The sequence below is a fragment of the Microtus oregoni genome, unplaced genomic scaffold (assembly GCF_018167655.1).
Source record: "Microtus oregoni isolate MIOR12 unplaced genomic scaffold, Mior012 000015F_ref0000493, whole genome shotgun sequence".
NCBI classification, from domain to species: Eukaryota; Metazoa; Chordata; class Mammalia; order Rodentia; family Cricetidae; genus Microtus; species Microtus oregoni.
This window is the reverse complement of record NW_024543074.1, coordinates 14,346,951-14,373,279: the sequence shown is the minus strand read 5'-3', so window position 1 is coordinate 14,373,279 and position 26,329 is coordinate 14,346,951. Positions and strand designations below refer to the sequence as shown.

General features: G+C 37.9%; 1 protein-coding gene across 4 annotated transcripts in view; it reads left to right on the top strand.

The window, feature by feature from the left end:
• The window catches only part of Acaca (acetyl-CoA carboxylase alpha), a 273,487-nt gene that overhangs the window by 131,434 nt on the left and 115,724 nt on the right, over window positions 1–26,329 (top strand). For 3 of the 4 annotated variants that reach the window (XM_041664328.1, XM_041664331.1, XM_041664330.1), the window contains 8 exons: window positions 2,838–2,962; window positions 8,526–8,639; window positions 9,809–9,922; window positions 10,834–10,923; window positions 12,296–12,414; window positions 22,331–22,354; window positions 24,941–25,084; window positions 25,854–25,950. In XM_041664328.1, the coding sequence (XP_041520262.1) occupies window positions 2,838–2,962; window positions 8,526–8,639; window positions 9,809–9,922; window positions 10,834–10,923; window positions 12,296–12,414; window positions 22,331–22,354; window positions 24,941–25,084; window positions 25,854–25,950 (827 nt within the window). The remainder of the gene's footprint in view (window positions 1–2,837; window positions 2,963–8,525; window positions 8,640–9,808; window positions 9,923–10,833; window positions 10,924–12,295; window positions 12,415–22,330; window positions 22,355–24,940; window positions 25,085–25,853; window positions 25,951–26,329) is intronic. The other variant, XM_041664329.1, reaches the window with a different exon arrangement.

Genomic DNA, 26,329 nt, shown 5'->3' with positions numbered 1-26,329 from the left:
AGACAGCCAGGACTACACAGAGAAGTCTGTCTTCAAACAAAATGAAAAAAAAAAATTGAAATAGCACATAGGCATTTATTCATTTGAAATAGTACAATGTTATTGATTCATTTCAACTTTTAGTTTATATTTTATGTATTTAAGGGTTTTGTTTTGTTTTGTGTTTTAAAAGAAGAATTCAATGTAGACAGTCTGCTCAGCAGCTGTATGGCCACCCTCCTCTGGCCTCTAATGACACATCGCATGCATGTAGTGTACAAGCACTTACAGTCAGAACACCCATACACATAAAATAATTTTTAAAAGAGCTTTATTTTTATTTTGTGTGTTTCGGTATTTTGGTTCAATGTATGTCTGTGCATCATATCCTGTTCCCCCTGGAACTGGAGCTACACATGGTTGCAACCTGCTATGTTGGTGCTGGAACTCAAATCCAAGCCTTCTGGAAGAGCAGCCAGTGTGCTCCTATATTCTTTTTTTTTTTTTTGGATTAAATTTTATTGATTCTTTGGGGATTTGTGGATTTCATATCATGTATCTCAATCCCATTCATCTTCCTGTCCCCCCTTTGTATCCACCCTTCTTCCCCTGCAACTTCTCTCCCAAAATAAAATTTAAAAGAGCAAGAGAAAAAAAATCTCATCGTGGAGGCCGTAGTGTGACACAGTGAGTTACACATTATACTCTTTAGTCTGTACAACTTTACTTGCAGGTGTTCATTGAAGTGAGTCCTTGGTCTGTGTCCAGACCTCTGGCTTCTGCACTCACTGGGACTCGTCTTCCTCTTCCTCCTCCTCCTCCTCCCTCCTCCCTCCTCCTCCTCCTCCCCCTCCCTCCTCCTCCTCCTCTTCCTCCTCCACCACCTCCTCCTCTTCTTCTCCTTTTTTTTTTTGCACTCATTTTTAATTATATGTATATGTGTGAGGGGAGGTTGTACACATAAGTAGTGCCCTGTGGGAGCCACAAGAGGGTATTAGATTACCTGGAGTTGGAATTATGGATCATTGTTAGCCATCAGATGTGAGTCCTGGGAACTGAACCGGGGTCTTCTGCAAGAGCATTAAGTGCTTTTAACCACTGAACCATCTTCCCACATCCTCTTTTGTCCATCACAACAGAAGTTTTGTTTTTTTTTTAAGAGTGACTACTTGTTATTATTTGCTCCTGTGTCTCCTCACCTCAGTTGAATATGTTCTTTTTATTTCCCTTGCTCCTAATAATGACTGCTGCCCAGAGTATTTCTTTTGTCACTACAAAGCTGTGTTTCTGTAGAGGGAGTACAGGACAACCACTTTATTTAAGGCCATGCTGGAGATCGGACATGGTAGACAAGTGCTCTACCATTCAGCTACATCTTTAGCTTAAGGGCAACTAATTTTTAAACATTCCCCCATTTTATCAAAATTGGATCTTTTATTTGATTGGCTGCTTTCTAGCTAGTATAGTCTAGTGTTTTTCAAATATACTAATTTCATTTTGAAATATACTATTTTTGTTAATTTCTGATATTTAAAACATAAGTTAGGAAATGTTATTCTAGGAAAACACAGTGACACATTTTAAACATCACTGTAGTTAAACACGGAATCTGAATGGTGTGATAATCCTTTCATATTGTGATTTCATAAAATTCTTGCCCACAAATATATAAACCCTAATTTTCCTTTCTTGGAAATTTAATTTAGAGTCATGTATCACTTATGCTCCTTCATAGATACATACGTACATATGTCAGAGATTTGTTTATGTAGCAGAACTCAGCTTTCCTGCCCAGCATTACCCTGCCTCTGGTGTCTTACAGAAGGCCGGCAAAGCATGCAGAACTATACACCCTATAGCCTTTGGTGTATGTGAGGCTCCACATCATGTACACTGTGGTTTGGATGTAGAAATTTAGAAATCTGGACATTGCTTTTCCTTGTCTTACAATGGAAATATTGATCCCCAATATATTGCAGTTTTATTTTTTGAGCTAAAACAGTTCTTAGTAGTTAGGGTGAAGCATTCTCAATGAGTTAGATGTGTCAAGCTGGAGTAGACCGGAAAGATGACAGGATTAATGATTTCAATGTTTATTTTGTTAATATATATTTATGTTTGCCTACATGTATTCATGTTCCTATGTGTGAGTGTATGTACCTGTATAGGTGTGAAAGACAACTGTTGGTCAGAAATGCCATTCTTTCTTTTGATACAAGGTCTCTGTTTGGCCTAAGGTTCACTAATTAAATTGGTTGTTCAACAAGTCCCAGAGATTTTTCTGTTGTCTGCCTCTAACTCTAGGGTTATAAACATGTGACACAATGTTGGACATTTTTATATGGGTCTTAGGATCATACTCAGGAGCTGGTGCTTGTGAGGCAAGCATTGTACCTGCTGAGCATCTTCCCAGTCCTTGACATTTATTTTTAAGCATGAAACTTTCTCTTTTAAGGAAATTATTCCAAGAGAACAAATAAGATCATGAAGAGAAAAAAGTAGAATTGGAGTCATACTCTTCCCACCTTTATTTTAGAGGCATATCCCTAAAAGGCATATCCCTTTTCTAAGTAAAATCAAGACTCAAAGAGGTCAAGTAATTGACATAGTGAATTGATAATAGAGCCAGACCTTGGTTCCAGGTTTTGGGATCCCATGGAGTCTCATGACTCCTGGTCTAGTGTTTCTTTTATGGCCCACATGCTCGTTCTGTCTAATTCCATGAAAAAAAAAATCCTTAAGGTTTTTCTTCTCACTGCTTATCAAGTATGTTACAGGCATTAAGAAACAGCCAATAGCATGTAAGGCTGAGGCTTCATGGTTACATGGTGAGGAACAATTTTCTTTACCACTTGCAGGCCACTACGACAAATGTGTGTTTGCCCTTCGAGAAGAGAACAAAAGTGACATGAACACTGTACTGAACTACATCTTCTCCCACGCTCAGGTCACCAAAAAGAATCTTCTGGTCACAATGCTTATTGTGAGTATCAGGTTTGTTGTTTTTGCTGTTTCCAGAACTTGTAAGGTTGGTTGATGTTATGCAAAATGGTGTGTCTGTCTGTCTGTCTGTTTCTGTCTGTCTCAGAACAAAAGCTGCTGTCTTATAATTATGGTAAGTGGAGCCTGGGCTGCGGATAAGTAGTTGCTGTATCTAAAGCAGTGCCCGACAGTTAGGAAGGCTGTGTACAGAAACTTAGCTGTCTTTGCCCCACTTGTAAATGCCTGGCCATTTCTGTTAGCTTGACGACAGCTTTCTTATGCAGTTTCCTCTAAGCAGTGTGCTGCTGCACATTAACTCTTGTGTACATCCAGCAGTGCAAGTACTGGTTCTCGTGTCAGAAAAGTAATAAAATATGAGAAATTTAGTACTTACCCTCCCCCTCCAAGAAGGCAATTAAATGTATACAGCATCTTCTTTGGCCTTTTCTTCTTTGATTTACATGAAAATCTATGCTCAGGGTATTATATTTCAGTGCATCAGTTCTTTTGTCCCTGTTTCTGACTAATACAAAAATTAGTAGAAAATAGGAGGGGGAATAAAACTGACAACTGAGTTGAAATCAGATACATTTGCCTCTGCTAGAAGTTTGCAGAGTTGAGGGTTTTCATGTTGATTTCAAGTTCTCCACTCCCAGTTCTTCCTGGCTGAGCTAGTATGCAGTGTTTGAGAACAATAGGGCTGCTTTTAGAGGACAGGACCTGCTGCTGCACTTTTGCCTTGCCAGAGACTGAAGTGCAGTTCACTCCCTGAACTCCCTTTACCAGTGTTTTGTGGAATGAACATTCCTTATACTTTTAATTCCATCATTTCTTTATGGAAGGGAAAACCCCTTATAAATCTTCATTGCCATTTTTTATGTAATCCCTCAGAATGAAAGGAAACAGTTTTCCTTGTGTCTCTCATTGACAGCATTGCCACTCACTCAGCCATCTGCCACGCTGGTTGGCTGTATCAGATATAGCATTTTTTAGGTAGCCGCTTTAAAAAAACACGTCATAGGGAGAGTTCATTACCTTTTGCTACCCTAGAATGGCTTTTTGAAGAAACCAGGCCTTTGAGATGGGCGGAAATGTTGGCACAAAGAACTGTTTTAACTTTCCCATGAGATAGTTTTCTGCAAAGAATTTATAATTTATAGCAACTTACTGTTTATTTTCCCTTAGAAATACTACTTTCTTTTTCAAATTTTAATGCAAGGATTACACTTGGAGAAAGTCAAGACTTTCTGACAGAAAATGGTAATGATTAGAAAGTCGAAGGATCCGTCAGTGTGGACCAAAATGGGGCCGAAATTTGCCTTTAGAGGAAGCTAATTATGGCAAATTTTTCATCTTATTATGATTACCTTTTTAAGAACTTAACAGTTTTCTGCACTAAAAATAGACCAAAGCCCAGAATCCTTGGAGCAGCAGAAGAGTAATGATCGTCCAGGACTGTCGCTGGGTTTCTTAAATTCTAATTTGTAAGATATAGGGGCTCGGCTCGCTCCTTTTGCGGAGTGATTGTAAGTAACGCTTGCCTTAAGAATCTCATTATTGGAACACGGAGCCATATTTCCTCTGAGAATTCTGGAGTAGCTTTGAGCCGGGGCTGTTCATTTCTCAAGTAATCACGCTGGTGTGATGGAGAGAGAAAATGGCAGCTGTTCGGAGCTCAGGCCTTCAATTTTCTTCAGAGTCCAGTCACTCAAGTGTGTAATTACACGGGGGTGCTGCAGAGGCGTTGGGCTCTGTCAGAGAACCAGTTTGAGGCTTTGCTTGCTGCCTTTGCCAGTCAGGACAGCCAGAAGCCAATGGGACCCTGACTTGCTGCTGTTTTTCCCCCACCTTGTCATCCTGATTATTTCTTACCTGCATGGATAGTGCCCAACTTTCTTCATAGCAGGCTGAGCTCTGGCAGCTGGATTTACCCGTTTCTCTATTTTAACATCTTCTTTTTTCCTTCTAAAAGCAAGACTTAGTAAGCATAATAGTATCTATAGTCTTGCATATCACTAACTTCTTTTCAAATATTATTTTCACCTTATTGTAAAAATTTTGATATCAAATTAATTGTTATGATTGAGCACAGAGCCAGCTATCAGTGACTTATAGATAAGGGAAAGTCTCAGATGGTGCCCCTTTCCAACCTATTTTTGTATTTCTGAATGTCAGGCATATTTTCCTTTTTGACAGTGTCCTCCCCAACATTTGCAGTAATGGTAGTAGCTTGTAAGAGGCATTTAGTTGTTTGGATTCCTTTTTGTCTAGATCTTACTGTCTTTTACAGATGTCACTGGGACATGGTAGCATTTCAATTCCCCCAGCTTGTGTTCTCTTTTGGTCACCTTTCTTTGCTTACTTTGGTCTCCTGATTGATGTTTATGTGCCCGGCATTCCAATCTCTGCTTTCTAGAAGTAAGAATGTTGATGTGTACTTTGCTGAGCCAGATGATGACTTCTGGGCCTTTGAACCTAAAGGAGGGAATCAAGAAAATCAAATTGCACCAATGGAGAGGTGCTGTGTTCCTTTGCAGTTGTTAACATATGTTGCATAGTGTAACTTGCCCCAAGGACTGCTAAGCAAATTTCTATTGAGTAGACTTCTCCAGTGCTTTTGTTCACAAGAACTTGCTTTCGTGAAACATGCTGTGTGTAGAAGCCTCTGATTTGATTCACACAGAGCATGTAAAATGCAGACCAGTTTCTTTCCTTCTTTCTTTTATCATAACTACATGTAATTTATCCAGTGTATAGGTAAAAAGCAAAATCTTTTTCGGAAATCTCATATTTAATTAATGTTCAGTTTTATTTCTGTTTGCCCATAAAATACCTGCATACAAAGCAATTTAGGGTAAAAGAAGTTTATTTTAGCTTTCAAGGCCAGGTTAAATTTTATTATTGTGGAGAGAAGTCAAGGCAGGAACTTAAATAGGTAGTCACATCACATCTACAGTCAAGAGCAGAGAGAAAGAAATACATGCATGCTCACTTGTTTGCCTGTGCTCAGCTTGATTTCTCCACTTTTGCACAGTTCAGAGTACCCTGTCTAGGGAATTGTGCTACCCATCATGGGTTTGGTCTTACCACATTAATTAAGACAACTCCCCACAGATATGCCCATAGGCAAACCCACATTGAGAAACTCTTCCCAGGTGCTTCTAGATTTTGTCAAGTTGACACTTAAAGCTAACGAATCACACTGAATAAAAGCAACTGATTGATAAATTTATAACATCTTTCTCAGGAGGAAACCTTACTCAGCTAAATGGTAAGTAGTTAAGGTTTTGAGGGTATTATATCTAAGGCCTTATTCCTTCTGTTTTGAATTGCCTCTTTTGGGGCACCTAATATGTACGATGTTAAAATTATATTTAGTTCTGTTGGGCTTTTCTATTTACTAGTTGTGTAAATTTGGCCCTGGATTGCTACTTTAAGTATATTACTTTATTTCTGAAAATCTAAAATATTTCTTAGCAAACATCTAGGAGGAGAATAAAAGCTAGAAATAACTGTGTTGTAATGTCCTGACCAGAGGTGGTCAATAGTTTCAGCAAATGACTTAAAGTTAGCCGATAGATTATTTAAATGAACATTTTTGTTGTTGGTTTTAGGGAATTTTAGGTGTGCTGTTTTGTTTTGGAAACACATCTGTCAACATGGTTGCCCTCTGATGGCATTTTAATGAAATTTAACAGAATGGATCGGCAATCTTGGTCTGTCCGGTTGTCCAAAGGAAGCTTAGACAGAGTGCGTCTGGGGCTGTTAGTACCCTGCTGAATGTTGGCACTTAGCATGAGTGATTCTGAAGAACACTGATTGTTCCTTCAGGCTCTTAACACTGTGTCTGGATCAAGGCCAAAAGAATGTTGAAGAGTTACTCCACATATTATTTATTATTGCTAATCTTTTTCGATTTTCAACGACAGTGGAGAAAATAATACTTGAGGATTGAAGAGGCTCAGTTGTTAAGAGCAATTGCTTATTCTTGTACAGGACCAAGTTCAGTTCCCAGTACTCACTTGTCAACTCACAACCGTCTATAATTTCAAATATTTGAATGGAAAACTTCTAAGTTAAGAAAAACTAATACAAATGGAGTTCCCTCCAAACTATATTTGATTTTGGCCTCTGTAAAGCTCTGGTTTTTATGCTGTGTCATGGGGAGCCCAGGAAGATTGTCACCCTGTACTTGGGAATAAATAATTACTTCATGTTTTGTTTTTTCACTGAATTTTCATATTTTCTCCCACCCCCATCCCACCCCCCCTTTTTTTAAGCAGATGCTGTTTTCCCCCTACCTTCTTTCTCATTTCCTCTCTCTCATGAAAAGAAACATGACTTTATATATTTCATTTGGTTTTGTTTTTCAAGTTAGAATAGGATCTGTAGTTAAACAAGAGGATAACTTAATTTTTCCTCAACCTAAGTTGCTTTCAAAGGGCTTGTTCCCTATCCAAAAAATGCTGGAGGTTGGAGAAGTGAATGGCTTTATTTCATTGATTTTTGCAGCTGTTAGCCCTTAGCCTAGTTATTTGCAATGTTTGCAAATTATTTGACCTAGAATGCTTGCATGTTTTAAGAAGTTTTAGGGGACTGTTCTCATGATTGATGTAAATAACTCAGACAGCAATGTGTTTATACATTATAGGGGTGCTAGGAAAGGAAGGGTTAGGATAGAGGAACTTATCTTGGTCTCTCTACCTGCTCTTACTATGTTTTTGCTTTTTATCTTCTTATGGTCTTGTCTTGCTGATGTACATATCTGCTAAGGTTCTGTTTTGCTTATTGTTTATCCGCAAAAGATGAAATTGAGTTTTAGTTTCCCTTTTTTGTTTATGCCTAGGAGGGGTGGGAAATAAACCACTGGGTATTGATTGTATAGTGAAAATCTAGGGTTAGACATAATTTTCTCACATAATTTGAGCCAGAAGGTCTGTTGGGGAGAAGGTTTGAGATGCCTTCTTCCTAGCATAATGGTATTGAATATTCCAAAAGTATTTTTGCCTTGTGACCTGGAAAGTATTGCTGGTTTTGGTAAACGTGTTTTGGGAAATGCATGTCTCTCTCAGAGGCCAAATGTCCTATGCCTTTTTTAAAAAACGATATTTTAGATTTATTTTTATTGGCTATGACTCTTTTTGTCTACATGCATACCTGGTATTCTCTTAGTCCAGAAGAGGGTGTCAGATCCCTAGGAATTACTTGGAGTTAAAAATGGTTTAGAGCCACTATGTGGGTCCTAGAAATCAAACCTGGTCCTTGTGCACTTGCAAGAGCAGCAAGTGCTCTTAGGTGTGGAACCATGTTCCAGTCCCATGCTCTCACTTGTACTTCTGTGATAAAGGTCTATACAGGGATAAAGAATATCCCTATATGAGGGAAGGTAAGTATGGTACAGAAATTCCTCCAGCAATGGCTGATGATCAAGAGGAGAAGGAAGGAGAACAGTGCTTAAGATGCAGCTCAGCAGTAGAGGTGTTTCCTTTCCCTGTTTTAGGTTCTGTCCACCAGAGTTGTTTTATAATATAAGTTTATGTGTTCCTTTCCACATAAACACTTAGGATCAGTTGTGTGGACGGGACCCTACACTTACAGATGAGCTGCTAAATATCCTCACAGACCTAACTCAACTCAGCAAGACCACCAATGCTAAAGTGGCGCTGCGGGCTCGTCAGGTAAGAACATTTGCTAGTTATCTTGAAAGAGTGATATTTCTCATTTCTCATCATTTGTACAGTTTTGGGCACAATGCACTTTCACAACGATAATGCAATGTTTTCATCTGATAAAGTATTTTTTTAAAGACAAAGTACATGGTTATTGTTGGGTTTCTCACTTTATAAAATACTGGTATTGTTCTCTATCTTCTCTGCCAGCCCTCACTGTAGTAACAAACCAGGGTCAGGTGTAGGAAAGGAAACTGAGGGAAGGAAACGAACTCAGTATTTTTTACTTCCCAAAGGGAGCTTAGAGACAGATGAAAAGTTGTAAGTATATAGAAAATAATCAAGTGTGGAAAGCAGAAAGATAATGTCATGAATCTTCAGCACTAGCAATCAGAACAACCCCAGAGAAGTCCAGTTAGCTTCACCCTGTAGTCCTCATTTCCATTCCAAAAGGTTTCTGCGGGGAAGCTGAGAGTTCGCACTCCCTTTGTGTTTTCATTGCATGGGCATTGACAAGGACACAGCATTTGAAGCTGCTCAGTGACCTTCTGCTTTTTCTACAATTGTATCCATGTCACTGAACTCCTCAAAGTTATTGAACCTCTCAGTGACCTGCTGAGGATATTCAGGTCCTACTGACTCCCTGTTTGTTTGTGACACTGCTTTTACGTTCTGCCCCTCACATGTGTCAGTGTTAGCTCCTGATGCCTTTTTTTTGGCGCTGAGTACCTGGGGCTGTCAAAGCAGCTTTTCTTCTCTTTCTACTACAAAGTTGCAAAAGACTAGCTATACTGCATCCACCTTCCCCACAGTTGCTCCTTGCCAGACCTGATTCCCAATTAACAGCTAGTCATGCAGTCCCCAAGACTAGCAGCTTTGCAAAGGTAAATCACATGCACTAATGGAACTTGATTGAAGTTGTTTGCTCTCCCTCCCACCTACCTCTATGGGATATTGTCCACAGCACAAATCATGGTGAGAAGCAACTGAGATTCAGTATTTGGAAGCATTGACATTATACTACAGGACCTAGACGTTGTTTTATTTGTTCTCTGTTTTATCTTGGATGTCTGCATTTATAGATTTATATTTATTGCTTTTGTATCAGGCGACCTAATATGAGCCTAGAATAATCACTCCCTCAGGAACTTATACCTCTTGTGTTGCCTTCACTCTAGGTTCTTATTGCTTCCCATTTGCCATCATATGAGCTCCGCCATAACCAAGTAGAGTCTATCTTCTTATCAGCCATTGACATGTATGGACACCAGTTTTGCATTGAGAATCTGCAGGTATTTATAGTGGCCCCACCTACCACTTCACACTCCTGTTCCTTTTATTCCATAAGCATATTTCAGTTAAAGATTTAATAAATTAATTTGACTTCTGTGTAATGAAATTTTATTCCTTGAATTTTAAAAATGATGTTTGTTTTTTTTATAAAAATATTGCATGATTATAGCTCAGCTTTAAAAATCAAATGGGCCTTTTTTGATAGAAGTGTCCTATTGAAGTTTCTATCTTTTGAAAGCATTCTACACCAGAATTAATTGGCAACGGTATTTGATTTCTGATGCTTGAATTAGATGCATACATAGATGACTGTTCCTCTTCTGGAGACAAAACTATTTAAATATCATCTAATTTTAATTTTATTTTAATGCTTACATTACATTTTATAAAGAGCCGGTTTTATAAAATTATTGGATAATTTTGCTACAAATGAAGGACTTCAACTATTTTTTAAATAACATCATTTTCTCAGGGGTGCCTTTGTGTTCTCCTCCTTGGAAACCAGGGTACCATTGTTAATTGGCCAAAGGAATCTCCATACTTCCTGTAGGCTTTCCTCCTAGGGAATCTAGAAGCGGAAAGAGGTAGATTTTTATTCTGTGGTTCATAGTGTAAATCTAGGGTTTCTATTAGCTTTCAAACCCGGAATTTCTGATAGTGGAGTATTTGAAAAAATACAAATAGAGGTCTGAAATGATAATGTTCATAAGCACTTATATTGGCATATTATTGATACATTTTGATAAACATTCTAAGAATTTTGTATGTCTTAACCCATCTAATCCTTAAGGCAAACCTGTGGGACAAGGTATTATTATGTTCTCCAAAACCATTATGTTCATATACAGCATATATGAACCAGTAGAATTTTTAGGTCGCACTGAGTATTTCGATATCCTTTGCCTTTCAGAAACTCATCCTTTCGGAAACATCTATTTTCGATGTCCTACCAAACTTTTTTTACCACAGCAACCAGGTGGTGAGGATGGCAGCTCTGGAGGTGAGTATTCTGGTTTGTGGTACAATCCTCTCCATGGGTTTGCTGGAGTTTTCTGTCTGATCCATGTCATGCCCCTTCTTTTCTCTTCGTCTTTTCTTCTGGAACACTAAATGCTTACTTGGCTACTTTTCCTGCTGTTTTATCTGCATTAATCACCAGCTCCTAGGTCTAATAACAGGGAAATAACTGCCAAATTTTTAAATAGTCTGTTTTCCAGATATTTGAATTTTCCTATTTCATAATAAATAAGACTCAAGCATAAATCTACCTATTATATCTTACCATTTTGTGATTTGAGCAAATGTTAGTTCTATAGTGTCTAATGAACTGTGGTTTAGGTGCATTACTTTTCCATCTAATCCTGTAGTTCTATAACATTAAAAAAAAGCGAGACTTTGAGGTGAGGTGACTTGCCCAGAAAATACAGATTTATTTGAACTTGGGACAGTCTGACTCCAAAGACTGTTCTGTTGCACCACAGCATACCACCTCATTAAACACAAAAATTGCAAACCCTGAATGCTTCCTTAACATAGCCAAGTAGATATATTTTGAAAATGAGAGGGAGAAGTTTTTTCAGTGATTTCATGTAATAGAACATCACATAGTCTGTTGTTAGCTTTCTTGAGTTATTTTTTATTTGTACTCTGTGGGTAAAGTGTAAAGTATCCTACTCAGTAAATATCAAATATTTGAAATATCTTGGTGTTTTTCCAGGCTTTCATGTCATTTAATGAAATGCCTCCTCATATGCCTCACCTGCTGATAGAACCTCATGTAGCATGTTATGTGCATGGCAAATTGAATACGAAGTCTGGGAGTGTGAACTGCTGGTCTTTGCTGAGATATACTCTGTTGCTGTTTCTTTAACTATTGGATAGAGTTAGTGGATTTGAGATATTACATGTCACATTATTCCTCACTGCTTTTTCAGGTAGTTGAGGATGGAAATCCTTCAGAACTGATTTGGGGCAGTAAGATTGGAGGTGGTGGTGGTGGTACAAGATAGATAAAAAAAAGTAGCCTGGAATAAGCACCTCTTGCTTTTCTAACTGCTTGATTTCTCTTCTGTTACGCTAATGAATTAGTAGTCATGATTTTGTATGTTCTCTTGCTAAAGGGGAAACCTCCAGCGTGTAGGTTAGTGTGAAAGGTTTATCATATACCTAGCAGCCTCATTTTATTTCATTGTATTACAATCATGGGTGAAGCACTGAAACTCCAGCTTTAACAATTAAAACAAGGTGTTATGTTCAGGGCCTTGGGCCTCTCAGGGCAAACTGCCATCTCTTTTCAAGACATTTCCTTGTTCCAGCCATCCTCTTCATTTCTGTTTCTGAAGTATATTTACTAGGGATTATTTTTTAACCAGGTATATGTTCGAAGGGCTTATATTGCCTATGAACTTAACAGCGTACAACACCGCCAGCTTAAGGACAACACCTGCGTGGTGGAATTTCAGTTCATGCTGCCCACATCTCATCCAAACAGGTGAGCTTGAGCTGGTACATACACCTGAACTAGCCAGTGGCCTAAGACATAGTCAAGGGGAGTGCTAAATGACAATTTCTTGATATTTGCAACAAGAAATATAAATAAACAAATGGACAGATTTGAACTGAGAGAGAAGAGCTTCTTGATGCCTGTGTCTTCTGGGGAGAAGCAGCGTGTTTCTAGGTGGTTAGGGTTATTCTGTTCATTCTTGTTTGTATATGTAATTAAAGACCACCCTCTCACCTCCCTCCATTTTTTCTCTCTTCCTTTCTTTTGATTCCTTCTTTCCTTTCTCACATGAACATTTGACTTGACAGACCACCCCCAACACATACTCTAATTTAAGACATCAGTTGAAACAGACAAGAATGCTGTGTACAAGTTCTGCTTTGTCATGTGCTAACTAGGGTTAATCTACCTGAGCCAGTCTCCTTCTGCCTTAACATTAACACCCGAATTTAACAGTGGTAAACCAGTCAGGCTTTTCTTTTTCTTTTTCTTTTTCTTTTCTTTTCTATTTACACTTGAAAGCCAAACTTCTTAAATATAGATCAGTTGCTTAATTGGCCATCTAGTTCCATTATTTTTCTCTTCCCACGTCCTTTAAAATGTGCATATGTAAATTTGGTTTTACTTTGGGTCTAAAATGAAATTATTTTTATACCCATTTAAAAACATTCTGTGACAGTGAAATTCTAAGATTTCCAAGATACACATGTTCATTCCCTCCTGTATTTTTATTCTTTTTAGTAATACCACAGGAAATATAAATACCACAGCCAATCATACTCTGCTTCTCTCCATTTCTTCTTTATTGCCTTTGGTTCTTCGCATGGTATTACAAACCACTATGTCTTTGGGGATCCTTAGTTATAGACATCAGAAATGGTTTTGTTCTGAATTGCCACTTCACCCAAAGCAATAGAGTCTTTCTGGAGACAAAGAAGTCTGTGCTGAGACTTTTGGCCACTGGATGCCACTGTTGATCCAGCAGAGGTCGACTGATAACAGAGGCATCTTCAGGAAAAGTATGTCTCTTCTTTGTCTCAGAAGATCCTTTCACTTTTCCACCTCAAAAAATATCTTGTGGCTGGCAGAGAAAAGCATATATCCTTGATTTAGCAAGCATCTCAGTGCGTTTTTGCCTCCATGGATTTCAGAATCTCATTTTCTAGAAACGAATGGTTGTCCTTCATCTAGCATCGAAGTACTTGTGGCACATATGGGCTTGACACTAGGTCTTTCTTTTCCAGCATTCCTTGAATAATTGTAGAGAACTACATGCTATACTTAATTCTCTGTAATTCTCAAGACAACCTCTCTTTCTTTCTGCTTTCTCCTGCCTCTTTCTTGTGGGCAGTGATTTGTAGTCAGCCTGCAGGGCTCATTCTGATGACTTCCTTCCACATTGCTCCCCTTGTCTTTGTGAATTGCTCTCACCCTATCTTACTTTTTTCTTTTTACATTTGTGTGTGTGTATGTGTTGTCTGTGTATATACATGTGAAGATATCTTGCAGGAGTTGTCTCTCTGGCACTGTCTTTTAAATTTTGAGGCTATTTGTCTAGTTTGATGAAAAAAAAAGATGACTAGAAATTGAAAGTAATGCTTAACTGTTTTGTTTAGAAGCCTTATTCACCTTTATACATGAAGAAAGTAAGTCTTGGTTAGTGCTGATATGGCTTCAAAATGTTTTTGTCTCTCCCAACAGACATAATGTATATACTCCCATGAATAAAGGCCAGGTTTGAAAAGAAATATAATCTATAGGTTCTAAAGTTTCCATTGATTATGTATGTAATTGTAAAGTTGCTGGAATGTTATTATTATTAGTAGAAATAGTGTTTATATGGATGTGCAAGTGAAGACAAATGCAAAATAAAGTTAAATAATCTTTGTGAAAATTTTAAATATCTGCTGAAGAGATGCTTAGTCAGTAAAACACTTATCACACAAAGATGAGGACCTAAGTTTAGATCCCCAGCACCCATGTGAAAGCCAGGTACAAGGAATACATTTGTAACCCCATACTGGAGTGGGAGAGACAGGCAAGAATGTGTGTATGTTCACACCTGAGCATGCATTTGCACACACACACACAAATCTATAAATGTGTAAATTAATTTAAGCTCTAAAGCCTTTTTTTTAAATATAAGTTTAGGATCTGATGATTACATTTGACCTCAGAATAATATATTCAGTTTCAGAGAATAGCTTATTCAGAAAGTTATAGATTTGCAATTTGATTTTATATTTGATAAGATTTTATATTTGCTTACAAATATATTTGGAATTATAACCTTATTCTGATTCCAATTGATGGATTACAATTAAATTTTGATTCTACCCATATCAGATTTGACCAGATACTATCAAGCAAGCACATGGCCTTCCGTGGAACATCCCTAGGCCTCCCATATTTCTGATCAATGTACTGCAAAGGTGGTGGTGGTGGTCTCTACAGTTTCCTAAGTTTAATAATTTTGCAGAACCTAAGCACCACAGTTTTATTTTGCAGCTCTGTCAAAGCTCTTATGTCATTCAGGCTGCCCCCTCAATTCACAGCCCCTCTACCTCAGTTTCCTGAGGGCTAGGTGTATGGTTGTACCTCATTGTGCTTTGCCCTAGTTTTATTATAAAGACTAAAGATCAGGACTAGGCAAATGAAACCTATGGAGGAAGTCTGGGAGAACTTCAAATCCAGTGTCATTGTTCTTCCTCTGTAGAATCAAGGCACACCACCTTTTCCTTCTCAGCACATCCGTGCATTCACCAGTCAGGAAACTCCTAACAATCTTGTGTTGGGTTCTTATCAGGATTTTATTTCATAGGCATGATGGCACAAATTATAAGCCATGTGAATGTACTCGATCTTTCCTCCCCAGAGGTCAGGCTAGGACAAAGCACTAACCCTTTGACCACATAGTTGGTATTTGTAGTGACGGACCAGTTTCTGTCTGGAGTCATGTCATCTCTTAGCATAAGCTTAGATGAGATGCGTGGGAGGCATAAATAGCAAAATGTGCTCCCACTGCTTGGGAAACTCCAAGGATTTAGAGTCTTTCTGCTGGCAACTGAGAAAATGGCTGGACTCACAATAAACCTGTTCCCCCCTTCTTAGCTAATTTTTATAACTCCACTATTTTTCTTTCATTGTGTTCTAAGGATTATCAAAATTATTTAAATAGTATCTTTAAAAAAAACACACACATATATTGGTATTCTGGTATCCTATCCCTGATTTATTTTGGATTAGAGTCCTTTCAGTGACTGTTTGTAAAGTTCCTCTAATAGTTCAACACAGTGTAGTAGAATCTAATGTAAGCCACATATGTAATTTTAAATTTCCCACTTGCTACTTTTGAAAGTATAAAAAGAAACTATTGTAATAACATGTCATTAAAATCAATAAAATGAAATATCTTTTTAATATATAATAAAATATTAATGTAATATTTGTTTTCTTATTCATATTTAGTCCTTGAAATTCAGTTAATTTTACATATATAACATACTTCAATATAGACTAGCTACCTGTCTATCACTCCATGACCATACATAGGTAGTTACTGCCATACTGTTCAGCTCAAATCTAGGCCAAAATTTAATTAGGACAATTATATTGAGTCCTTTTATTTTATATTCGTGGTCTTGTTCTTAGGAGAGAGGGGGTAAAACACATCTTAGGTTGCTATTCTTAGTAGTTATAGGAAGTACCACACCAGATACAGAATTATAACACTTTACACATACTTCAATAATTGCTCTGTTAAAATAGAGGATGTAGAATCACATACCAATGCAAAACAGATTAAACCTTTTCTCCCAACTGGAGTTAACAAATAAAAAATTTTTGGGGAGCCGGGTGGTGGTGGCGCACGCCTTTAATCCCAGCACTTGGGAGGCAGAGGCAGGTGGATCTCTGTGAGTTCGAGACCAGCCTGGTCTACAAGAGCTAGTTCCAGGACAGGCTCCAAAACCACAGAGAAACCCTGTCTCAAAAAAAAAAAAAAAAAATTGGGGAAGAAAATACTTTTTTGAGTGGCAGGTATCTTTTTGAGACAAGGCCTTAAAATACAGCCAAGGCTGGTCTCGAACTTAATATGTATCTAAGAATGACTTTGAATTCTAGATCCTCCTGTCTTTACTTCCTAAATGGAAGGATTACAGACATGCTGGCTTAAAAACAACATTGTATTTAACCAGTTACTTTTGCATTTCCTAGTCCTTGACTAAAATTGTTCAGCATGGTGTTAGGAATGTCTTTGTAAGTTGTCATAGCTATAAAAACTGCTAGAATTCCCACTATTGATTTGATCCCCATACGTTGGAATAGAACATGGTTCTTTGTCTGTAACCTGACAGCAGCAGTGGGTTTTGTTGTTTGTTCAGGAAAATGCTTCAGATACCTTTTGTATTGAAGGCCTATGTTTTATTAGATTTATATTTGTTATACTTGCTTAGATTGTTGAAACATAGGCAAAAGCACATTTGCAAGTGAGTAGGGCAGCTCTAAACAAGGGAAGACTCCTTTTTAGTACACTTGGTTAATTAATTTATAAAGTTTTCACAAGGCTTTTCTTCAGTATTCTATTTATTTTTATGTACATGTTTTGCCTGAATATATGTCTGCATCATGTCCCATGTCCATGCCCAGTGTCCTCAGAGGCCAGGAGAGGGCATTGGGTCTCCAGAAACTGGAGTTATAAATGGTTGTGAGGCACCATGTGGGTGCTGGGGAATTAAGCTGCATTTCTCTGGAACAGCCTCCGAGTCATCTCTAGTTCCCTCGATGATTTTCTTTGTTTTAAATAGGATGCTAGTTCTTTGCTAATCCCTGTGATTTCCTCCCTCATCCTTACTAGGCATCCTTTATTTGGTGTGTTATTTTCTTCTTGAACTTAAAATTGCCCGGTTTTCTCTGGGGACTGTAGTTTCAGCTTACTTGGCTTCCTTTGTGTTGCTCATCAGAGCACCCTGTTTATTCAGACGTCCCTGGTCTAGAGTCACCTTTTTCTTCTTATTCCCTTCGCTTGACTAGTAGCTAAAAGGTAATTAGGGACCCGTGACACGTCTATTTTCGTATATTTCCTTTTAAAAAAAGAAAATCTTAGAATTTAGATTTTATTTGCTATTATGTATAATTTTCATTTTCCAAGAATCAGTTTTAAACTGTGAATTGTAGCCAGTTAGCAGTTATCCTTGAGGAGATGTATGTAGGGTTCCTCAGTTATTTTCTTATGTAAGTGTAGTTGGGACAGCTTCTCTGCTTCAGGAAACTAATTCTTAGTTTTCAGAGTCCATGAGCCCAGCTCTTTGAGTTCAACTAGTTTTTGACTTGGATTGATCCTAGAGCTCAGGCTTTATCATTTGCCATTTTTCTCATTAAGGCTTAAGGTCTGTTGTATTTGTATTCCCTCCACCTCACCCCACTCCCGTCCCCACCCCTTTCCACTTCTGAAACAATAGTATCATTCACTAGTGCTAAAAATGCCAAAACCTTGTTATGCTGAACCATTATCCTAATGCCTTTATTTTTGAAGGTTTGTTAGATGATTTGATATTAGGGATTTCACCTAATCTTGAACATATTAAATGTCTCAGAATAATGTAGAAAACAAGTTTTTCAGTTACTCTGTGTAGTGAAAATTCTAAAATATATTTACATTATACAAATCTGTCTAAAGCACATTATGATGTAAGTTCTGTGACTGCATTTGGCTCTATATTGTTGACAGTCTGGGAGTACAAAACTTAAAACTGAAAATAAATTTTGTATGTAACACACAGTAGTTAACTTAGGCAGTTTTTAAAACTTATTTCATGATTCACTTAAGTATGAAAGATGATGCTAGTGATGAAGGTGTATATGTACTTGCTGTATATTTCCATGCATATTTCATAATGGGTAAGGACCTTTAGTGTTTCTACCTATTTCTTAGATAAAAATCCATGCTTTAGTTAAGTTGGGTTGCATTGCACCTTCTGTGGTGTTTGTTCCCTGTAAATCTGGCCCTCTGTGTTTGAGCGCCTTAGCTCAGGTACTTTGCTTTCCTCATGCCTTACATTCAGAAGAGGTTGGCTGTGTTCTTCCCTGATAACATGTTTTGTTTTTGTTCATAGCTGGGTTTAGTGGTTTGGCACCTTAGGTTTTTAGTTGTTGGTCAGTAGTCTTTAGACCTTCTTTTTATTTGTGAAGAAAGTTAGAAATGAGAAATCTTTAATGTGACTGACTAATCAGCAGCCTGCCTTCATTCTTGAGAATGTTGATAATCTTTGACATCCAGAGATTAGAACCCTCTTTTGGATAGTACTGAGACACTCAAGTCATCCAACTTGTAGCATTTTTAGCAATGGGAACACTTGATTGTAGTTAGCAGGGTAGAATGAGCTATAAATAAATATAATCCTACAGTGCTTGCTTTCTTCATTCAGGGTAGTCTGTTGATAAAATGCAAGCATCCGGCAGAAGAGAAGATTCTCAGCAGGTTTAAGTGCTTACCAAAGTGCTTTCCTGTGTCCATGGCTCAGCTTCTAGCCTCTGCTGTATTATTTTGGCACTCAGGACTTGTAAGATTGGAGAGTTGAGTTTAAAACTCTCAATATAATATTAGTGTAGCCCAAGGTCTTCTTGTCAGGGAAGACTAGCTGGTTCTAGGGGGAAGGAAAAGCAGAATCGAGGGCATCTGTAAATCCCTGTGGTTTTGTGCTGTGGATTGGTAGCTAATTATACAGCAGGCAGCAGTAATGTATTGTAACCCTGTTGGCATTCCTGTTTCAGGAAGAGCACAATCTTCCGTCAGAGCAAAGAAGGGGCTTTGAAGAGGCTGCAAATGAATGAGGCAATGATCATTTTATTGTAAACTGAAGCTTTGCTATGGAATCAGGGCATCTGAACTGTGAGGAGATTGGGGAGGGACACCAAGGGAAATTTGTTGTTCAGACATATTTTACAGTTCTTGATTTGGATTCTTCTGCTGAAATACAGTCACATGAGGAGACCACCACTGGTCACAGCCAGTCAAATTGCTCTTTCTCCTGTGGTACTATTGTTACTGGCTGCCAGTAGGTTACTCAGCCGACCTCTTCTGTTTCTGCTTTGTTACTTAATTTCAAAAGATTTGCCCTGTACTAACTCTCAGCCACAGCTTGATATAACCACTGCTGATTTGCATGCATCCCTATCATTTTTATAGGGTTCTTTTTTCTTTTTCTTTCAGTTAGAAGACAAAATAACCAGGAACATTTTTATATGATATTAGATCTATTAGGGGCTATCTAAAACCAAGCAAAATGAAATTCGGCTGTAAGGGGTTATATAAGGCTCAAAGAACTTGAAACGGTCAGAGAAGTCAGTGTTATATTAAAGAGGACTCAGCTAGAACTCTAACTTTGCATTCATACAGGCTCCGTAGCCATTCTAGGCTGGTGGTTCAATAAAATGAGAAGTAACTTAATGTCAAGAATTTCAGAACTCAGAAAACTTCTATTGTCCTTTAAAGTCTATATTGATGTTGATCAAATTCTTAACTGATCTGATAACAGCTCCTGTACAAATAATCTTTAATGATATGACTAAGCATTGGCCTGTTAAAAGATAGTTTGTCTTTTCCTCTCATTCAACTTTTTTATGACCCCTAAATTCTTACTCTACCAATGAGGATGATTGATTTGATTTGGAACCATTCTTTTAATTAAATGACAATATTGGGAGGTTTTGCCCCCCACCCCTTTTGCCCCACTGTGTAAAAAGTATTTCCTATGACAAAGCAACAGGGGCTCCCTATGAGAACTTGAAAATTTCTGGTGGAGACTAGCTTTTGGTTGATGTGCTTTTAAATTTAGACCTTGTTCTTCTGAAAACTCAGCCTTCATCTGTGAAGATGCCCTGAGGGAACTAGGGTAGCTACAGAAATAATGAGTCCATTTTATTAGTTTAAAAATTTGGTTAACAGTTGACTTGTTCTGGTTCTGAAACTCTGCAAACCTAGATGAATGGAGTCAGAGATTGCTTTGGTTATAGGTTTCTTCTCTCTGAACTGGGTTCCTAGTAAGAGAACCACTGTGCTAGTGACTTCATTGTTTAGAGTAAAACAAAAGAGTTAAAGCACTTCAGTGTTTTTTTTTTTTTGACTATCTGTCCTAAATTTTCTGTTTAGCTACCTCCAGCTTTGCTGTAGAATCTGTGTATTTCCTGTATTCATGAGGTTCCATTTTCCTAAGTGAGAGCTCATGGAATCCAGACAGTAAAGAGTTTTGCACTTCAAGTAGCTCTTGTTGTCTTATGAGCTCGCCCTGACACAGGTTTAGTACAAAGAGCATCACTGCTCACAAATCACACAAGGTGTATAGTTTGTGTGCAGTGATATGTCACAACCTTTTATTTATATGGCCAGTTCAGTCTACCTTGCTCCTTTCACTGCCTTGGAAAATGCATAATTTTCTTTCTCTAATCCTCCTTCCCACACATCAGCAGTACTCCCCAGTATGTTCTGCCCATTAAGACTTCTGTGTGCCAGAAAACCCTAATAATGATTCTGTGCTGTTAAAAGAATGTAAGAGGGTTAAGAAAGCAACCAGTCAACCCTCTTTACAGTGCCCCTAAATTGTGGCCGATATTCCTTTGCTACTTTAACTTTGAAAGTAAGAGTTTTTGTTTAATTCATTTTTCTGTTTGCAAACATCTGACATCAAAATTCTGAGAAATACTTTCAAATACCAAAGAGAATTCAAGAGTCTTGCCTTATTTCCTCTGTGTAATTCAGTCTGTTTGCTTGCTTGCTTGTTTGTTTATTTCAAGACAGGCTTTCTCTGTGTGTCCCTGGCTTATCCTATAACTCACTCTGTAGACCAGGCTGCTTGCACTAGAGATCCGCCTACCTCTGCTTCCCTAATTCTGGGATTAAAGGTGTGCATCACCACCACCACCACCACCTGTCTCAATCTTTCTTTCATGAATTTGGCACATCCTTTATAAAGAAGTTAAAACTAGTCAAACTTAGGTACAGTTTTATTTATGAAATGCCTAGAGTTTTCAAACTAATAACAATTAAAAATAGTTATCCTAAACTCATTTAATTAAAGAGTATTAATTGTAGCAAGTTTTATCACACTAGTAGTATAACTTAGGTTCCTCAGAATTTTCAGTACTCATAAACTCCTTTGCCTTAAGAATCCTGGTGCCTTTCAGAAAGGAAGAGGTGGCTGAATTTCAGGGTGTCTGCATCAATAGATTAATTTCCTTAGAGGAGATTGTAGATCCATTACATATTCCAGAAAAGCAATAAGGCAGTAGGAGCTATGGAACCATCATCTTATTGTGCCTTTATAATAGGAGCAAGGAATAATTTAGAAATTTTGTCAGGGATCATATTTCATGTTTTAATGTATGATATGATATAGCTTGACTATTTACCAATCCATGTTTTACCTCTACACAACATTATTTTTTTGTAATGAGAGTTATTTAGAGAAAAAAAATCTGGGACTGGAGAGATGGCTTAGTGCTTTAAGAGCACTACCTGTTCTTCCAGAAGTCCTGAGTTCAATTCCCAGCAACCAGATGGTAGCTCATAACCATCTGTAATGAGATCTGGTGCCCTCTTCTGGCCTTCAGAAATACGTGCAGAAAGAACACTATATACATAATAAATAAATCTTTTTTTTTTAAAAAAAAATCCATGGTAAATACATCTGGACCCTTTCCTCAACAGCTGCTGTGGTGAGGTAGGTCAGGAGGATGCCTCTTTGGAGGCACCATGGGGATTGAAGGGTAATGAGCACTTAATTACATTTGCTGATACCAGAGCTGCTAAACTGGAGCTCCTGGTGACTGGTCTGTATCTACTCTGTCAATTCTTTTATTATGGCTTTCACTAACCTATCAGTAACTAACTGTGGTTGTTTAATTACAGAGGGAACATCCCCACGCTAAACAGGTACCGTATATTTAGTTTCTTTTCCAACTAAAAGCACCCTCCCCCAGTAACGTAAAATAGTGAAACAAGGTAAAAGACAATACTATAGTCAATAAGCTAATGTGTTATCTTCTGCTAGGGAATCCTCAGGTTCCCCTTGGGCATACTGAGTTGCTCTTTCTGTTTGGAAAACATGTCTTCAGCTGTTCCAAAAGTACTTGAAAAGTGTCAGTGTGGCAAAGACCACTTTGAGCTCTGCGTGAGAGGGAGTATGTCAGCTGATGTTCAGCATTGCTGGCAACATCTTGCTGAGTTCTCATTAGAGCTGGGGCTTTCAGAGGAGAAACCCTTAAGGTTACTCTTCTTAGCCTGGCAAATTTTTCATAGTATTTTCAATTTTTAGTTTCTCTAATTTGCTTCTCTTTTTAGAATAAAAAGGAATAAAAGTCCAGAAATAGCTGATCTCATGTTTCGTTTGTTAACTGTTTTTCTAAAGTATTATGATTTAAAAGTCATTTTATTTTATACTTGTAAGAGTATCACTGGAAAAATATATTAAGTCTTGTTACATTGAGCCATGAGAGAAGTTTCCAAGTCTATATATGCAACTGATACTTTAATATGTGTTTTGCATTTCTCTGCTTCCTCAGCCAAGCAAGGTCACATGCAAGTTTGAGAGGATAGCAATTCTGACTGGACTAAATCCACAAAATGCTAAAGCAGTGACAAGTTGATGGCAAAATCTTTGTAGATGCTGCATGTGAAAATGTTTATAATCTTACATTTTTTCTCTCCCTTTAAAATACTATGTAACTAAAACAAATTACAGCCTTATAGCTCTATTTAAATGTGGGTGGCAGGGAGTATGCTTTTCTAAGCCCTTGGTCTTCCCTTAGAATGTAAGCTTGGTTCAGTTCTGCCAACCTTAACTGTTCGGGCCCGTGAGCACAGTGGTAGAGGGAAACTGAATCATGTATATATTTCCCATGGGGTTCCATCAAGTGAAAAAGATGTTTAACCCTATGTTTGCCACAAACCCAGCCTGTTAGCTTATTTAGAGGGGGTTCTGTTTAAATGTTTTCTGGAACCCTTTGTCTCTTTCCTGTGTAGTGATAGGCAAATAGAAAAGGTGCCTCACAAACTTGCTCCTTTGATAAGTGTACTTGGTGATCCTAGAAATCAGGATAATAGCATTTCTGAGTTAATACAGCTCAGAATCCCAGTTTCTAGTGAGCACCATATATAAGACTTGCTTGATGTGTGCTTCATTTGTTTGTTTCACTCATGGTATCAATGGTTTCCTCTTTCAATCTGCCTTCTTTTTCCCAATACTGTTGAAAAATGAAGTTCCTTTCCTATTGCCATCGCTTACCAAAAGAATAAAAACCATGAGTGTGAGTCTCTTTAGTCTGTGTGAGCAACATTCCCATCCTACAAAGCACCTCATTGCCTTTTATAAATATGATTTTTCAGAGGGCCCAGACCTCAAGCTCACGTTCATTGTTCTCTCTTCCTCCTGCAACATTGCAGGTGGTGTTCTTCAGGGAGATTTTTAAAATAGTTTTCCAAAGTGCAGGTGTCATCATCTCACTCTGAACTTACTTCAGATCGATGTGCCAGTAATGTGTCTTACGAATCCTGGTGGCATCCTTTTACTTGGTCCTTTCTAACAGGCTGTCCCGATTGGTCAATCATTAATACCTTATGATATTATTTATAAGTACATTCTGCTGAGATGCATCAAAGAATATTCATATTCATTATGGATTTAGATTGGACAAATCAATGCAGCTCTCTTTAAGCATCTCCATTTAGCAACTGCTTGTCATGCTTACACATACTTTGAGACCAATGCTCTGCTTTTGTAGCTTGCTAAAAGTTAATAAGGCTTTCAGTAGAGATATTTTTGCTCTAGTACAAAAGTGTTTAAATTTAAAAAGGAACTTTTGCAATATGGGCTTAAACTCTTTCAGAAAAGGAAAACTCTAATCAGTAAATCTCTCAGTCTACCAATAGAAAGGATAAATACCTCAATAAAGTTCCTTTAGAGGACTTCTGTTCCATAAATAACTTGCTAGAATTATTTACTAAACTACTTCATTCTTCTTAATTAGAATTACTATTTGATATTTATAAAACTGTGTCTGGGAATGTTTAACCTATTACAATTCCTAAGGAAAAATGTCTTAAATGTTGAATAATGGTTACTCACTTGGCTTGTCTACTTTTTTTTTTTTTTTTTTTTTTGGAGAAAAGGAGATGGGGAAGATGCAGGATGGTTTTTAACCCCTATGTACTGCTTGTTCACCCAATATATCAAACCATTGTGTTAAAAACTACCATAACATCTCTGGTAGTCCTTAGATGTCTATCTGAAGAACTTTTGGAGTGACAAAAATATAGTTCTGAAAAATTCAAACAAAGTACGAATCTTGCTACAACCTTATCTGTAGTGGGGAAAAAACCAAAACTGAAAATGAACAATAGCAACAAAAACCATATCTGCTCTGTAACCTGACCCTACATGAAAGTTTTCTCCACACTCCTTTTCTCTTGTTAATCTCCCAATCCTTGCTCCTTGTCTAATGAACTTGATTTACTGTTTAGAATGTCCTTTGCCTCCAACCTCAACCACTATGGCATGACTCATGTAGCTAGTGTCAGCGATGTTCTGCTGGACAACTCGTTCACTCCACCTTGTCAGCGAATGGGCGGAATGGTCTCTTTCCGGACCTTTGAGGATTTTGTCAGGTAAGGCATTAGGACTGTGTCTGTACAAGGGAAGCCATGGACTTCTAGTTTTGGGGAATATCACCTTACTGAAAAATAAAGCTTCCCCTGAAGAGTCATGAGCCAGCCAAAGAGATACAGCCTTCATTGTATATACCCTCAGAGAGATAGATATCTTCTGATTTCTACTCCTTGTTGAGACTCTTAGCTTCTCCTTGCAGTATAAAGCCTGGACAGGAAAAAAAAGAAAAAAGAAACAATCATCTTTTCCTCAGGAACTAACAGAAGAAGCTGTCTGCTCTGTGATGAGTGAAATGTCAGGAGAAATTAAACACAACACTAGAGTGAGCCCCACTAGAGACGATACATCTTTTGATTAAATGCATTCAGCATCTATCTCTTGATGTATACTGATGCATTACCCTAGGGGGAGGGGTAATTACATTGGCCTGTCGCTGCTCCAGTCCCAGGCTCCTTCTGTTACTTTAAGAGCGATGATGACAGCACTGCACATATCTTACATATGAAAACAAAACAAAATCAAAAAAGCTTTATATCATTTTTTTAAAAGAAAAAATATATAGGTTTATTAAAGTTTAAACAATCCATCCTCCTAATTTCTGCCACTTGGTGATATTTTGCATGTCATTTCTAGCTATTGGTATTTCTATTCTGCTGACTGTTGAGCACACTATAGGATAGATTATTCTTTTAGACTGATCTACCTTGGCAACATTAGTTTCCTGCCACTTGAGTTTTTATTGTGGATGTTTCTCTGGTGATTTTTTAGGATCTTTGATGAAATAATGGGCTGCTTCTGTGACTCCCCACCCCAAAGTCCCACATTCCCAGAGTCTGGTCATACATCGCTCTATGATGAGGACAAGGTATGGTACTCCCTTTGGAAGACTACTTTTCTCTCTCAGACATAGTACTTATTTTTTTGTTTTGTTGTTTTGGTTTTTAAAGACAGTTTCTCTGTGTAGTCCTGCTTTCCTGGCTCTCACTCTGTAGACCAGGCTGGCCTCTAGCTTACAGAGATCAACTTGCCTCTGCCTCCCAAGTGCTGTGATTAAAGACATGCACCACCACAACCAGCTCCAGACATGGACTTGTACTATACTATATCTTTCTGACTTTGGAATGGTACTTTTATAGTGTGCTATATTACTTGATTTTGTATGTCTCTTCAAAATACTTGTAAAAAATAATAAATGGAGCCAGGTGGTGGTGGTGCATGCCACCAATTACACAGAAAAACCCTGT